We start from the raw sequence: 17,065 nt of genomic DNA, 5'->3' as shown, positions 1-17,065 counted from the left end.
TTTCGCGTAAGGTATTACGCGATCCGCGTAGGAGTAAACTGCAGTTTTTTTAATTTTTAATTTTATGTTTGTTCTTTGTTGACCCCGTGTTGTCGTATATTGACTTGGAACTTTCATTTGAACTCTTTTCCTTCGATCATCTTGGACTTCGTTTCGGATAAACGTTATCTCGATGTATATTTGGTTAAAACCTGTCGTTTATTATCATTTCTTCAAACTTCAAGCTCGCGTTTACTTTTGCCGTTTTTCTCGTGAATTATGCATTTGAATGTCTTCGTTTCGCTAAAAGCCGATGAAATATAAATGATATTGCGTCGAAATATATGTATGTTTAAAGCAATATCACTCACCAATATTATTAATGATTTGTCTAGTTTTGTACCGCGTGACAGGAACTCGAAAGCTTGGATTTGGACATTAGCAAACAATGAGATTTTTACGGTTAAGAAGTTAACATTGTTGATTGATCAAGATGTATTTCGAAGAGACATCACTATTCCTGGAACGTTAATTAACGGGATGGTTCCTCTTAAGGTCGAGATATTCATATGGAGAGCTAGGAGACACAGAATTCTAGTGCGAGTTGAATTATATAAACGTGGAATTGATCTAAGTTCAATTAGATGTCCAATATGTGATGACGAACTTGAAGATGTTAATCACGCCTTATTCAATTGCAAATTTTCAAAAGAGATATGGCTACGGGTGTTAAAATGGTGGAAGTTCAATCAAGCAGTCACTCCGTCTTCTGTAGACATCTTCTTGGGTGATGGTTTCAATCTTTAAACTTCATTCGGTAAAGATATTTGGCAAGTGGTGGTTTGGGTCACTTGTTACATGATATGAGATAATAGAAATGCGGCGACCTTCGGAAAAACCAAGATGGGTTGTGCAATGATCTTGAGCGAAATCTAACTAAGATGTTTCGAGTGGATAAATAACATATCAAAATCTATTTCTCTCGAGTGGAACAGTTGGCTCACAAACCCTTCTGATATCGGTTGTCATCTTTCAGACACTCATATCTTATGTTTCGATCCCCTGTTATGATCAAGATGGCAAGGTCTGCACAGTTACACTCTGATGTGCAACGCGTATATATTCTAGTTATAACTGTTTATGTAATTGAGTTTGTTTCTTCTCTCGAGCCATAACTTTTATTGCTATTGGGCTTTCTCATATTGGGCCTTTTTGGATCCCAGATATTGTAAGGGATTATCACTTTTTTGCCCATTTTTTTCACCTTTTTGCGTTGGAGCCCAAAAAAAAAATGCCAAATTGCCCGCGCAACCTGGGTGTGCCTATAGCGACCTTGCTTTCCGGGGACGCAAGGAGCCTCTTGCGACCTTGCTTCCCGGGGACGCAAGGACGCAAGGTGCCTCTTGCTCCTGCCTGATCGTTTTTCTTCAGACATTTCATCGAACACCTTATGTGCATGCAAATTATTCATTGCTTTTATTATTTTGATGATATTCTTCCATCCCACATAACATGTGAAGTGAATTTGAATAAAGTTCTACATAAATAATCACATAAAAATATGCATGCACAGAGAATTCACTTGAAATTTTCACAGCTAAATAAAAAACTCAGCTATAGGTTATATCAGTCAGTTTGACCTTCTTTGTACAACTATGTAATCGTAAGCTTATGGAATTTTTGGCCTTAAATACTTGACCGATTAGTTGCAAGTTCTTTATTTATTTTTTAAACAGAGTTGTAATAATTACTTAGTTCGTTCAAGACTTCATAACATTATGCACATAAGGTGTTCGATGAAATGTCTGAAGAAAAATGATCAAGCGGGAGCAAGAGGCACCTTGCGTCCTTGCGTACCCGGGAAGCAAGGTCGCAAGAGGCTCCTTGCGTCCTTGCGTCCCCGGGAAGCAAGGTCGCAATAGGCACACCCAGGTGCAAGGACGCAAGGCGCAAGGCACCTTGCGCGGGCAATTTGGCAAAAATTTTTTATTTTTTTTGGGCTCCAACGCAAAAAGGTAAAAAAAAAATGGGCAAAAAAGTGATAATCCCTATTTTAAATCAATATATTATAATAAATAAAATTTGTTGGCTTTTCACACACACACACACACACACACACACACACACACAAAACTGGGCAAAGATATGCAGAGTAAAAAAAGAAAGAAAAAACATAGTCTAAAGTTTGAATGCATGTCACCATTTCATCGCAAATTAATTCGATACTCATATAACATTGGAAGTTAATAAGTTGATGGATTTAGAAAGGGTACGAATTAATTAAAATTATCTTACAACAACAACAACAATACATAATCCTACACATGCGAGGTATGAGGGAGGTGAGATGTAGACAATCCTTCCTCTACCATAGAATAGAAGAGAAGTCGTCTCTCTAACAACGAGTCGTGAAAGAATTCTCTGCTCACCGGAAGAGAAAGTCATACATCTCTCTAGTCCATGGTAGAGAGATTGCTTCCGTAAGAATTTCCGGCCAAGAATTTTTTTTGTCTCAAGTGTTTAATTATTAGAGAGAAGCTTTGAAGCTGACCAAAAAAGACGTTTTATGTTTTAGAACTTTTATACAATCCATTTGTCCCAATTTAGTTCTCTAGTAATTTTTTAGTATGTTTAAATTAATTATTCACTTTTATAAATTATAAATATGTCTTAAAATACTTATGTAAAGTTTTTTTATACAATACATTGAATGTATGCATGTAAGAGATATACATATGTAAAAAGTAGGGAGTGAATGATAAAATAGTAAAGAAAAGAAAAAAAAAAAGTTCATTGTAATAATAATATGGGTTGAAGTTACGAATATATCATATACTTTCATTTTTGTTTTGATGTAGTCTATATACCAAAAACGATATTAATGTACTCTATGAACTTGTTGTTTATGTGTCATTATCAACATATACAAAGTTTTGACATGATAAATAAGGTATTTTTAAACATGGTAATGTCGTTATTTTTTTCCATTTTAACATAGTCATGAGCAAAGCATGTGAGGGCATTTTTGTCTTTTTACCTTTCTCCTTCACCACCTTTATCTTCATCCCACAACCAACTCTTTCCCAAATTTTTAAAACATAAACCCTACCATGCGATTGTTTCATCATGAGCTTGAATCATGTTTATGGACCTAATCGGGCAACCGGGTCAGGTTGATCCGGTGTTACTATTCATTCAATCTTGTGGATTGATATATATGATAATGATAATGATAATGATAAAGATAATATGAATGATAGCACCGATATTATCAATATTTTAATTCCCTTTTTGCGATGCTATCTTCCTCAAATTCGCACAAATATGACATATTCCTTTGCTTATTAGGGGAAAAAATGAGCAAAGGCTACTAACCGTCCGAAAAAATTGTTTGTGACCTTTAAATGTATTATTATGGAGAAAACAAGCCAAAAATGGAATAAAATGAAGAAGCCAAAGAATACAGAGAAACTGCTCAGGATGACGACCTCATCTCCCACGCCAAAGTCCTCACTATAGTAAAAAAAAATAATTCAAATTAAAGTCAAAAGCATTAAAGGATAGTTCTCGCGCAAAGCTCAATACGACGTCCTAGATCACCAGTACGACGACCAAATTAAATAAGAAAAATATTCAAATTTAATGAAGGAAGTTCTAGAAGCAGCTCAAGACGGAGGCCAAGAAGTCAAAGCCACCGGTGTTATTTAAGGAAAAGATTAATGCGTTTCAGTAAAAAGGAAATAATCTCTCGGGAAGGGACCTTGATGGTCAAGCCGCCGGATGAGCATGCCAGTTAAGATACAGAAGACACTTTCCATAACTGAAGACGACGACCATCAAGCTCAATATTACAGCCTCAGCCCTATCCCTATACCAGGCCGACGGCCTGCGAAGCTTGGCCGGCGGATGGATTTTGCCTATAAAAGGAGAACTTCGATTCTAGTTTTTCGGAGCGGCATATCACTTTTTATATGTTTAGTTAGTTTTTATTTCCTGTCGAATTACTTTTAGTTTTTACATTCAATTTACATTATCAAAGTTAATTTCAAGCATTGTTATTTGAAGATTCAAGTTATTTTCTGGTACAAAACCGAGTATTGTACTTTTCATTCAAGATTATTGAAGTTATTTTCCATCTTATCTCCGTTGTTCATCATTTATCAAGGTATAATTCCCATTTACTTATTAGTGTTCTTAATAAGTACTATGCTTATTTGCTTTATTTACTGTTTTTCATTCAATTATGAGTAGCTAAACACCCTTAGGGTGTTGGTTTTGGGTAAAAAGGGATAATATGTAAACCGGATTTGACATTTAGCTAAGTAGGGCCGGCGACCTGAGTTGCAAGGTCGACGACCCATGACCCTTAAAATCAGAAAACTATTTCGAACACTGCCTATTGTAGTTAGAACTGAATTCCGTCTGTTAACATTTCAAGCCGGCGGCTGTCTACGTCTAGGCGGCAGCGGAACTAAAGAACAATATGTTGCAAAATTCTGGTTTAGCCGACAACAGCCGGCGACTTGGTCTGGACCGAAGACTGATACTCTGCTTTTGAATACTTTTTGTTGAGAATTCTTACAGGCTTGTTGAGAATTATCAATTACAACCTAATTTTCTAACAAACCAGTCACATATTCAATTGATAGTACCCAACAAGGATTAATTTTCTCAAAATTTGCAATTAACGATAGCGAGATACTTGTGAAAATTGTACACTTGATTTATTGAAATCATGAGTTGTATTTTGATCGTGTTTTTAAATTTAATGTTTTGGAATATAAATTTGATATGAGGTGTGCATGTGTTCTTTTGGAATCTGGATTTGCTTGTGTAGGAGTTGTTCAAATGAAAAACCAACACATGCTTGGCATGTGATTTGACTTAACTGACTTTTTTAATGTTCGTTAGTGCAGAGACTGCACACACAAAAGGAGCAAAACACAAGGACTGCTTGTGTAATTTTTTCAGTTTAGAAAATGACACATATATTAGTTTTACCGGTCTAGCAGGTAGATCACATTTTTTTTTTACATTGACACATATTTTTAAAGTTTATAAATTACAATGGTACTTTGAGGTATATAGTCAACATCATAACAAAATCGAATGTATATAATTTATCTATAGCTTTAACCCTAGTGATAAATCTAAACTATGCATTTTTTGTTCGATGACAATTACGTTTGAATAGAGAAGTTATATATTGTGTGTATAGTTTTTATGATTTAGTACTGAAATATTTAAAAGGTTATTTTTTTTAGGAAATTAGGTCATGTACATTTTTAATTTCATTTGACACTTTTTTTTTACAAAGATTGTCAAAATACACCATTCATTCGAACAAGTTTTGTTCTAACTCAAACAAACATGTTCGAACTCAACAACTGCTGAGTTCGAACAGTTTTTTGTTCTAACTCCCAAAGTTTTCAGAGTTCGAACGAGTACGAACATATTTGTGTTCTAACTCTATTCGAACGTTGAACGATCATATCTTTTGATTTGTAGCTCCGATTAGTTAGCATTTTATTAAATATGTGTGTTTTCTCCGATATCTGTCTGTTTACTACACGTGCAAACAAATTTTTATTCGAACTCAGCATACAATGTTTTTTTTTTTTTTTTTTTGAAAGGCAAGCTTGCATCAGTCCGGACCGAAGCCTAGTCATCATTTGCACACACACACACGCGCTTTCGGGCAGGAAACCCGAACCACACTCTGAGGATCCGACCCTTAAACCATCCCGAGGGGTAGGCGGGCCGGACCTTAGTCCCGGAGCAGGTCGGTAAAACCTTCCCTTTGGGCCACCTTCAAGAAATATATTTCAATTCCTAGAGCGGGTGACGAGGTTCGAACCCGAGACCTCTAGCCCTGCGAGTACACAAGTGTAACCGCGGTACCGCTGGACCGAAGATCCGTTAGTAGCATACAATGTTTGAACAAGTATTTGTTTGATCCCCGAATTGACGTTGATGCAAGTTCCATTGAATCATTAATAAAAATTGGTTTGTTGTGTATTCAAGATGATCCACTAGATAGGCCAGCGATGGAGGAAGTGGTCGGTTTATATATTTCTAGACGAGTCGTATGTTATACTTTTTGTAAAAAAAAAGAGAATGGATGTTAAGGAAACTATTCACATTATTTAGACGCCAAACATAATATATGATTACGATATACACTGTTGCTGACGATGACTTCAGACAAGAGTTAAGTGCTCGATAGTGTGTCACTGTGATATGATGCATGTGTATGTTTTAGCACTAGCAGATCATATGGATAGATATTAATGTCGTTTTGCATGATGAACGTTTGTTTAGGTAAGGACTACAAATAAAAGTGGTTGCGTGGGACTCCATAATTTTATATTGTACAAATAGAATATAAAAAAGTTACCCATATTGACCCAGTTGTTTGATATCTAAGAATTGGGTTTGGATTGTCAGTATGACAGCTCATATGTAATAACCACTCCAATAACAGAATTCTGGTACCTAAAATGTAATAATCGTTTCTTTTGATTCGTAGCTCCGATTTACTTAAACCAGCGCATCACATTATCACGTTTTAGCTAAAGTATTATATTGGATTACCTATATTAGTGTCAAGAACGGTTGGATCTTAAGAGGCTTGATAACCCGTTTTCGACAGTCTACGAAGGCTACCTGACTAGCTGGTTCCTTGAATATCAAAGAAGGACCGTTTATGATCCTTACCTTATGGTTTGGGTAGGCGTCGAGGGTAAGATATCAGTCAATCTAATCAGAATCCCCAAACATGAACCTCTAGTGACATACTAAGAAATTTGTAAGAGTTTAAGGTCAAACATTGCATGTGCCAATCACTAATACTCAGCTAGTAAAGAAGCATCTCAAAACTCATTATCTCATAATTAATGACTAAAGGAATCATAACAAGAACCCTTTCCATAATTTGAATTTACATATGTTTATTTGTCTGCTATTTATTTACCGTCTCTTATATTAATCAAAAACCCAAATCACTCATTTTCAACCGCTAAGTTTAGAAACTCGATTGTGAGGAGAAGCTTACTTCCTACTGCATTGTTTCTTTAAACGAACGACCCTGGGTCATATTACCGCTACTACCCTGATCAATCCAGTATCAAGTTATTACTTGATTGAGGATCGAGTGCAATAATAAAATGGAGGATGGAATGTTTGATGATTATTTTGGGCCCTGATGATCGTCTTTCACTTTAACAATCAAGTGATCAACCACCCCGACCCGGTCTTGATTGTCAATTAACATTGTTCACCTTAGCGCAATGTAGAAATTCCTTGGACGAGATCACAAGTGAAAATTACAAAGGCTTGGGCAAATAGCAGAAAATCAACAACCTACGAATGAGAGGTCATGCTCTCTATTTATAGTATTCGACATATCCACGGGGTTGCAGATTGCTTAACTATCCGCAGAAACTTAGCGGATTAAACCGCAGTCTTTTATTAAGGTGGAAACATAACCGCTGTACTTATTTTCAGCGGATATTCCATAACTTTGGATTATAGCTCGCATAATTCTACTCTTGGCTTTTAGCGAATAAAATATACATATACAATGCTATGTATATGATTAAGTCCCCCCAGTTTATTATGATACATCTCGTGAAGCAGATGTATCATGATAAACTCTAAAAATAAAACCGTGCTTCCTTAAAATGTATTTGCAAGTGATTTTTAATAATTTTTACCACCGAATTATTACCGTTGATTTTATTAAGCTCAACGCATAATTACAACGGTAACTATCGCATAACTGTCAAATCAGAAACGCTGTAACGGCTAGAAAATTACCGTTTACACGTTGCGGTAATTTTAGCCGTTTAAAAGTAATCATTACACTTTCGATTTCCTCGCCTTGATTTCAATTATAAATAGCTGGAGAACTCGCATTAAAAACTTTACGCTTTTATCCCTTAATTGCTTATTCAATCAAATTCTCCAATTCGTACTCGTGCATTTGCAATTAACCAATTCAACCTTTAAAACCTTCAAATTCAACAGCCGATTTAGTTATTTTACTGCAAATGGCATCTTCATCTTCTGCTAATACTCCTGGAGGCTTTGTGTCATACATGACGGAAGCAAAACTCCAAACTCTTCAGCAATGGTATCCTCCACTTGCTCAATTTGTTCCTACCGTACCATCAGCGGAGGACAGAGCGAACGCTCCCCCTAAGGGAATGATCACCATCTATGCGTCTGCCATTTCCCAAGGCAATCTACGCCTTCCACTTACTCAATTTTTTCGCAGTGTCTACGAATATTACAAAATCGCTATTGCTCAGCTGCATCCCAATGCGGTTAATAAGATCGCGTTGTTTGAGATGTACTGCAATTCTATCGACACGCATCCAATGCTTAATGTATTTCGCTCTTGCAATAGCCTTGTGCCACACGATGCGGGATGGTTCTCATTCCGCAGCAAACTTGGCGTGATGACTTCACCCAAGGACTCTATTGGCAATTGGCGCAGTTCGTTCTTTTTTATCAACGACACCACACATGTTGATAACAACATACCAAGAAAGTGGTGTACAGATTTCAATGCCACCCTAAACGACAAGATTACTCCAGACGACCTTGAACGAGACATCCTAAAAAGGATTAAGGGCGCAGGGCTAATCCTAGGTGCATACTCAAATGTACCGTTGTACATTGGTAGGGTTTCAATCCAGTGGCCTTGGAGCGACTGCAATGCTCTCTTGATTGACCAAGTGAATAATGGTATATCGCTTAAACTTTTCGCATTAAATTAATACGTAACATACGTTTCCCCCCTTTTTTATAACCTTATGCGTTTTGGTTTTGTAGTGATTGATCTTGATCTAGTTATGAGGTCAGCAGATATTAGCAGGATTAGACCTGCTCGTCGCTTAAAAAATGGCAACGGCGAGATTATTCCTATTAATGAGCCAATCATCAATACGCTTACCATTCCTGGTGGTGATGACCGCGGTAAGCGAAAAGCATCAGAGAGTGCCTCCACACCTCGCAAAAGATGCATGCGCACTATATCTGAACGAGAAACGAGTAAGTGATTTTCAATTCACATTATTTTTTATTGTGCTTTTACCATTTTCGCACTTTTTTACTGTACTTGCTTATCTCTTTTTAATTGTGCTTGCAAACCTAACAGGTGAGGCTACACCGCTCTACAATATTACTGGGAATATTCCCGAGGATATTATTGAAGAGCCTGGCAACGTAGACTTAACTCTCCCATATGATAATGAAACATCCAACCAAGAGGAAGAAGAAGAAGATGCGAATGAAGCCTCGGAAGCAGAACGAGCCAATCGTTTGTACCACAGACTCTGCAAATTCATCCACAAAAACACACAAGATGAATACCGCAAACTTACTTTTCCTCAAGTCGAGAGACAGCGACTCCACAATTGCTATAACGCGATTTGCCTAGCCATTGACAACGTTGAGCGCTTCAACGAAGTATCTGATGAATATGAAAAGCAGGTTAAAATCGCCAATGCGCAACAAAGGAAAGCGCAGAAACTTGAGTCCCAACTTAAAAAAGCTGCAGAGGAAAACTCGAAGCTCAAAAAGAGAGCTGAAAATGCTGAGAATGAATTTGCTCAGCTTGTCAAGTATTTGCCGGAATTCGGCGACAAAGTGATGGATTCTAAACCAGTCACTGAGAAGTTTGGGACATATGTCCAGGCAGCTAAACTCACTACTCGCTGCGAATGGTATGATCTTCTGTGTGAGCTTGGTGATCTTTCTAAACCGCTTCCTTCAGACATGGCGGATGAAATATGTGCCACGGACGATGCCCGAGAGGCGTTAGCTAGAGCAAAGAAAGAGGCTGAGAAAATCACCATACCAGCATTGGAAGAGCTAAGTCAACGCGAGGGCGTTACTTTTGCAGATATTAAAGCGTTGGAGCTTTAAATTATCTTAGCTAGATTGTAAATATTCTCTTCACAATCATAAATTACGCTTTTGTAACACTTCGCGCTCTTTCAGCGCTTATTATTATTATTGACATATTTTCATTTCGCAGTTGCAACTTATCGTATTTATATAGCGCTTTACTTTATCATGTATCCATAATTCAGACTTGCCCTTTGCATTTTCCACATTCGCTATTGTGCACATAACTAACACGTACTTATGCGAAACAATCTTTTATTCATTATGAATCTTCTAAGTCCGACAAATCGATCCTTAGGCATTTTAGCATTGTGAAGCATCTAAGTATTGGCAAGATCAAATACTTAGGAAATTTTATCCTTTCGCAACATTTATTGTTTAACACAAGTGGGCAATTTCATCACTTGGTTTTTAACGCATTATTTCATAATATATATTCGCATTACCATAATTTTAAACATGCCATGTTTAGCGAAAACCATGTCATTTGTTAAAAATATCCACGGAGTTTTAAATATACTTACACAAACATTAATTCAGTGTTAAGAAAATCAAGCAATTGTATTCTGCAAAATAAGCACTACGTGTGGCTACACGCAGTGTTTATGCTTTGTGTAGAAACAATCACAAACATTGAAACTAACTTTGCTTTATTCATTATTTTTTTGCGATACAAATTGCAGAAAATAAAAATAGCATATCAATCATTGATCAAATTTGACTAAGCTTTCTGCCACAAACTTTCTATTACAGATATTCGCATCATTCATAGTTGACGGAATGCCCCTCAACTCCCCTACTTTCGGTCACCGTATTCATGGTACAAAAATGGCTCCACTTCCGCATAATTTAGCGTGCATATTCCCTTATTAGCAGAGAATTTAACCATTCCATGTATTGTAGAAGGGATTGCGCCAAACATGCGCAAAGCAGTGCGCCCAAGAATCATATTGAATCGTGACTGATTTCGCATTATATAAAGATTCAACAAAGCTTTGCGCCTTAGCGTTTCATCGCGATCATCCACTAGCTCAATATGTAATTCTAACTGACCAATAGGCCAAGTTGATTCTCCTGAAAATCCAGCGAGCGAAACCGCAGTAGGTTTCATCAATGCTTTAATGTTTGCAGGCAACTTGCTGAAACATTGCTCATACATTATGTCTACACTGCTACCAGTATCAACGTGAACTTTCATAATCACAACACCAGTATTCGCAATGCGGCATGAAACCACCACTGGTTTATCCAAATCCGCACTCAAGTTTGCAGGAGTGAAAGTAATAGCAGTACATTGCCAGCTTGCAATTTGTTCAGATATTTGAAATACTGAAATTTCACCTTGCACTTCTACCACATTAATGACCTGAATTCCGCGTTGATTTTCTTTCTTACTGACCATTTTTACCCCAAGATTCTTCACTGCGGGAGCTTTGCGATCAGCAGCGTTTGGCACTTGCGGAGCATTAGACACTGTCGGCAAGATAATCGCATTTGTGGTGGTTACCGCACCTTGCGCAATTAAATGCTCTAACTTTCCTTGCTCATATGCTTCTGCGATCAGCTCCGCCAAGTCTCTACAACGATTGGTATCATGACCGTAATCGTCGTGGAAAATACAAAACTTGGATTTATCCCGCCTACTATTTTCCCCCAAAGGTTGCGGATCAGGAAAAGACTTAGCAACTCTTTCTTGCAGCAGAATTTCCTTAGGCGTTTTTGTTAGCATCTGAATGATATTGAAAGACTTTTTATTCCATTTGCGCGTAGAATAGCGATTCCCACGGCCATATCCATGGTTATCATTGTGACCTTGATATCTATCATTTTACGGATAACCACCACCGCCATTTCGCCGCGGGTATCCAGGACCACGGTAATTATCGCTATTGCCATCGCGAAGAGAATCATTGTCATCTCGCCAACTTTTATCTTTACCCCACCCACACGCAGGGGTGATAGTGCTATCCTCTCCACCTCGAAGATAGTCGTATGTTTCTTGTTGCACTTTAGTGAAAGTCGGCGGGACATCCCTTCGCAATCTTCGCATAAGTGTCGGATGCCGCTGTGGATTAATAGCATGCAAAAAACCAGAGATTTTTTTATCTTCATTTAAACTTGGTATCTTTTGGCACTCGTAAATGTACCGCGTTAATAATGCACTCAAGGTTTCTTTGCTGCCTTGTTTAATATCATGACATTCTATATGTGTCTTTTTCTGCAGTAAAAGATTCTGAAACTGCAGCAAAAATTTATCGCGAAGATCGATGAAGCCAAGAATACTGCGAGCTTGCAGGCTGTGAAACCACTCCCTTGCGGACCCTTGTAAAACCATAGGAAACACTCTACATGCAACGGGTTCATCCCAATTATAGGTGCTTACCACCCCTTCAAATCGCTGCAAAAAATCCAAGGGATCAGTTAACCCTGAATAAACTCTCAATGTCGCTGGCACAATAGGCAGTGTAACAATTGGATAATCAGAAATATGCTGGACAAACTTGTCTGCAGCAGTGGTAATTTCAGTCGCCTTTTTTGTGCGAGTATCAGTATTGTCCGCGCAAAACTTGGCGATCATATCTTGCAAAAAATTCGGTTGTATAAACTTATGTTGCATTGACTTAGGCGCAATGCTTCTAAAAGCATCCGCTAAAAAATGTTGAGCATTTTCTCTGCGAATATCATCAGATGCTTCACCCGCATCCTCATGCCGAGGGAAAGGTGTTGGTGGTCGCCTTCGTTTAACCTGTGGAATTTTTACAAATCCTTCTGCATTGTCCGAATCACCAGAAAACTCATTTTCTTCTCTTGGTGCTTTCGCAGTCTTCGAATTATAAACAGAATTTTGAATAACACGTTCATCCGCACCATCACTATCACTATCGCGATGATCAATGACTAAGCGATCAGCCTGTGATCCAGAATCATTCAGCGGCCATAAGTAAGTTCGCGGTACTCGAGATTCACGACAATCTTTTCTAGCTCGTTCAATAGCGGTGCCAAGTACTTTGTCTGCTTTTCCAGCCAAAATCCTTAATCGCTTGCCATCAGCGACGGTTTCTTCACGATGTTGCTGCAAATTTCTGCGCGCGACCATTTTTTCAGCAGCAGCCTTTAGTTACGAATCAGCGTTAACAGGATTGCCACTAGGCGCTTTAACTAGCAATTCTTTCCCTGAACTACCCGCGATAGTATTAGCGTTTGCCTGCGTACTACTTGACAAGGCATTTTGCAAATCATTAACCAGCGCATCATCGTTGACAGAACTTCCTGTTTGTTTCGTGTTAGCTGCCATTTTCAACGATCAAATCAACTAAAACGTTTCAGCGACTTCCTGTAAGTCATCGGAACAATACACGATTTAAATTAAACCAAGCAATTGATTGTTTGTCAGCACAAAACAAAAAATTTCAAGTTTAATTCATAAAACGTGTCTCACGGATGGCGCCAATTGATTAATCCAGTATCAAGTTATTACTTGATTGAGGATCGAGTGCAATAATAAAATGGAGGATGGAATGTTTGATGATTATTTTGGACCCTGATGATCGTCTTTCACTTTAACAATCAAGTGATCAACCACCCCGACCCGGTCTTGATTGTCAATTAGCATTGTTCACCTTAGCGCAATGTAGAAATCCCTTGGGCGAGATCACAAGTGAAAATTACAAAGGCTTGGGCAAATAGCAGAAAATCAACAACCTACAAATGAGAGGCCATGCTCTCTATTTATAGTATTCGACATATTCGCGGTTTGCGGATTGCCTAACTATCCGCAAAAACTTAGCGGATTAAACCGCAGTCTTTTATTAAGGCGGAAACATAACCGCTGTACTTATTTTCAGCGGATATTCCATAACTTTGGATTATAGCTCGAATAATTCTGCTCTTGGCTTTTAGCGAATAAAATATACATATACAATGCTATGTATATGATCAACCTTAAAGGATTAGGAGTGATAGTTACATTTAGGCCCCACCCTTATAAATATTAAAAGTCTCCTCTGTTCTTCGTGGCTTGCCCTTACGCATAACGACACTTAAAAATCAACGCACGTTCGGGAAGAGCATCATACTCAATCTTTATCAATTTCAGCATGAGTTTTGATTGTGTTAATTGTTTGATTGATTTTTCTTATAACATGTTAGGCTAATTTTCTTGTGTGTTTACTTGATTGTGAACCTTTGATTATGGATTGTTAATCATATGTAGTTTTATTGCTTTATTTTGGCTCGTGATTGTTGTGTTCAACTAAAGACCCATCATTGCTAGGTTTGATGTTTTACTCCAATCACATAAGTTTTTTAGTGATTAACGAGAGTTTATTCACAATATATGACTTGTGCTTTAACACCTCCGGTGATCTAGACAATTACACAAGTATTATCGAGAGATTGATGTATAAGTGTGATTGGTGATTGGTTGATATTGAAACCTAGAAATTTTGTAATCAGATATTTCGAGAGACCGATGTGGTTTGTGGTTCTACGATAGTAGAACTGGGTTGAGTCTCACAATCATTAGCCGGATATCGTTTGATTGATATGAAGAGGTTAACTAGAGTTGATTAATTCTTATTGGTTAAGGTTGCGTGATTATTAGCCAGTAGTCATAAGACTATATACCTATGTTGACAATATAATTGGTTAAACTTTTTACTATCCATGTTAAAGGGAATCAATTAAGTGGGCACTGTTTTCTTATTGTTTAATTGTATTACTTTTACGTGTTTTTACATTTTCAAAATATCACCTCAAATCCCCCTTTTACTTACAGTTTAATTATTAGTAATTTGATTCTTAAACACACTTCTCCCCATAGATCGAACTGGACTTACTATATACTAGTTACATCTGACTGGACTAGTTGTCCATTTGGATAATAGTGTTTTGATAGTTTTTGTTCTGTTTTTGTTAGTACTGTCTACGTACATTTGACATTTCACAACATTTTTTACAAGATAAAATGGTATTTTGAGATTGATTGTTGAATTTTATATATTTATTTTATTCTCACTTTTTTTTTCTCTTAACTATCAATCATATTTTATTAGTCACTCAAAAATCATCAATAACATTTGCCCACAAACATTAATATAACAACTCCTTTTTCACTACATTATCACATCATCAAAAATTTCACCCTAAAACTACACATCATTACAATTAACAACACTCCCTAAATCATAGGAGATAGTCATATATCGATAGAAGATGAGTGTGTTTGAATGATATATTTTCAAAGTTTATAAAAACTTAAAAAGGTAGAGTTTATTATTTTAATTTGTTTGTTATTTTAAGTTTTGTTTGGTAGCATAGAATAAGTAGAGCTTATGATAAGATGATAAGATGTAGAGCTTAAAGATTTAACTCTTCCTAGCTAACTTATTTTTCCAAAAAAAAAAAAAAAATAAAATAAAATAAAAAAAAGAGAAAAAAAAGAGAAAAAAGCTTATGAATGATTAAATTATTAATATACCATTTTTATTTTGTTTTACATTTTACATTTTGATCTTTTAAGTAAATTCATAACTATAAGATCTAGATTGAGCTACTTTGTCATGCAATTATAAAAAATAAACTCTAATTTCTCTTTAAAAAAAATAAGATCTAACTTTCACCTTCAATTATAAGCTTCTACCTTCAGCTCTAGTTAGTTAAACTAAACACACATGATATATATACACATATGTTGATTGTATAAACCCGAACCGTATTGCAAGAACTCGATCCTAAAACCATTCCATAAGGCACGCGAAGCAGGTCGAAATTCTAAAATACGGGTCGGTAAAATCTCCACAGAATAACTTCATAAAATCAGGTAAATATCCTAAAATGTTTTAAGATAGATGACTTGAACTTAAAACCTCCCATCTCATTCAACACCTTGGGGTGTACAACTAGACTACAATGTCGGGTACCACATTTTCTTCGATAACTTGAATACTTATTCGTAAATAGCCGCCACATGCATGTTCCATACAACCATTATTTGTGAATAGCCGCCGCATGTATGTACCATACATTTTCAATAATGTGATTACACCTCCGTATTATTTATGTTCTTTGTTCGGAATAAAACGAAAGCTTATACTATTATTTTATTATTTTATTTGTCAATATAGATTTAACTAGTTGTGGAGCCCTTGCTTCGCCCCGGGGACTCCGTTTTGAATGCGAGTTAAAAAAAAAGTCTTTCCTTTTGTGGATCTATTTTGTAAAAAAGAATTTTTTTCGACATCTAACATTGAAGGGTTGTTTCTTTTGTGAAAGTTGCTTCTTTTATCGTTGGAGACAAAAAAAAAATTGTAGCACAATAGTGGCCTATGTGGGTCCTACTGTTTGAGCGCAGTGTACAAGTTGGTAAAGCGTGGTGGGTGTTATTATTCAGTATTTTTGATGTTAGTGATGTGATAAATAATAATTTAGAATATGGGTATAAAGTGAGGGGTTCGATTTGTATTTTAATAAAAATTAGGGAGTTAAATTTATAAAAAATGAAAATTTAAATAGTACTATTCATAATGAATAAGACAAATTTTGTCTAGTAGTTATATTGTTAATGTTAATGTTAATGTTAATGAAGTTACTCCGTATTATATTCAAATCAAGTTGGTCAACAATTGGGACAACGTACAATCCAGCAGGACCAGCAGCACTTTTGTTGATCAACAACATAACAATTTATGGGGTTCAAAAAGAATATGTTTATGTTCACCTCAAGAATTTTAATGAAAATGATTTCGGTTCAAGAACCCTGATCGACTTAAACGTTTTAGAATTCAGAACAAATTTTAGAAAAAAATTACGCCGTTAGTACATGTGATTTGTTTACATTTTAATCACAAAACCTTAACTTTGTTTTCTGCAGCGTTGGTGTCTATGTTTTGCGTAAGTTTCGTGGTTGGTACCCCATGGTAATGTCTGTTATGTTTTTAAGATTAACCTCTCACATGTACCACATATGTGAGGGACTTTCATTATTTTATTAGCAAGGAGATTCATTTTAAGCTAAATTTGTTCCAAGGAGTTTGAATCCATCCATAGACATGTGAACATCACTTATCACAACATCTTATTCAATTTTATTTCCCTTCAAATATTTCAAAGTAACCTGTTGCAATTAGCAACTTCACAAAGACTTGTCAAAATAGAAATCATATTTCAAGAT

The 17,065-nt window shown here is 36.5% G+C and overlaps 1 protein-coding gene across 1 annotated transcript; it reads left to right on the top strand.

Moving 5' to 3' along the window:
- The first annotated feature begins 327 nt into the window (after positions 1-327).
- On the top strand, positions 328-786 carry LOC139869007 (uncharacterized). Its single transcript, XM_071857343.1, has one exon. It carries the CDS (start codon positions 328-330, stop codon positions 784-786), a length of 459 nt encoding a protein of 152 aa, XP_071713444.1.
- The last annotated feature ends 16,279 nt before the right edge of the window (positions 787-17,065 follow it).

This window comes from Rutidosis leptorrhynchoides, chromosome 9 (genome assembly GCF_046630445.1).
Source record: "Rutidosis leptorrhynchoides isolate AG116_Rl617_1_P2 chromosome 9, CSIRO_AGI_Rlap_v1, whole genome shotgun sequence".
Lineage (NCBI taxonomy): Eukaryota > Viridiplantae > Streptophyta > Magnoliopsida > Asterales > Asteraceae > Rutidosis > Rutidosis leptorrhynchoides.
The sequence above is the reverse complement of the archived record's forward strand: the minus strand, read 5'-3'. Positions and strand labels throughout refer to the sequence as shown.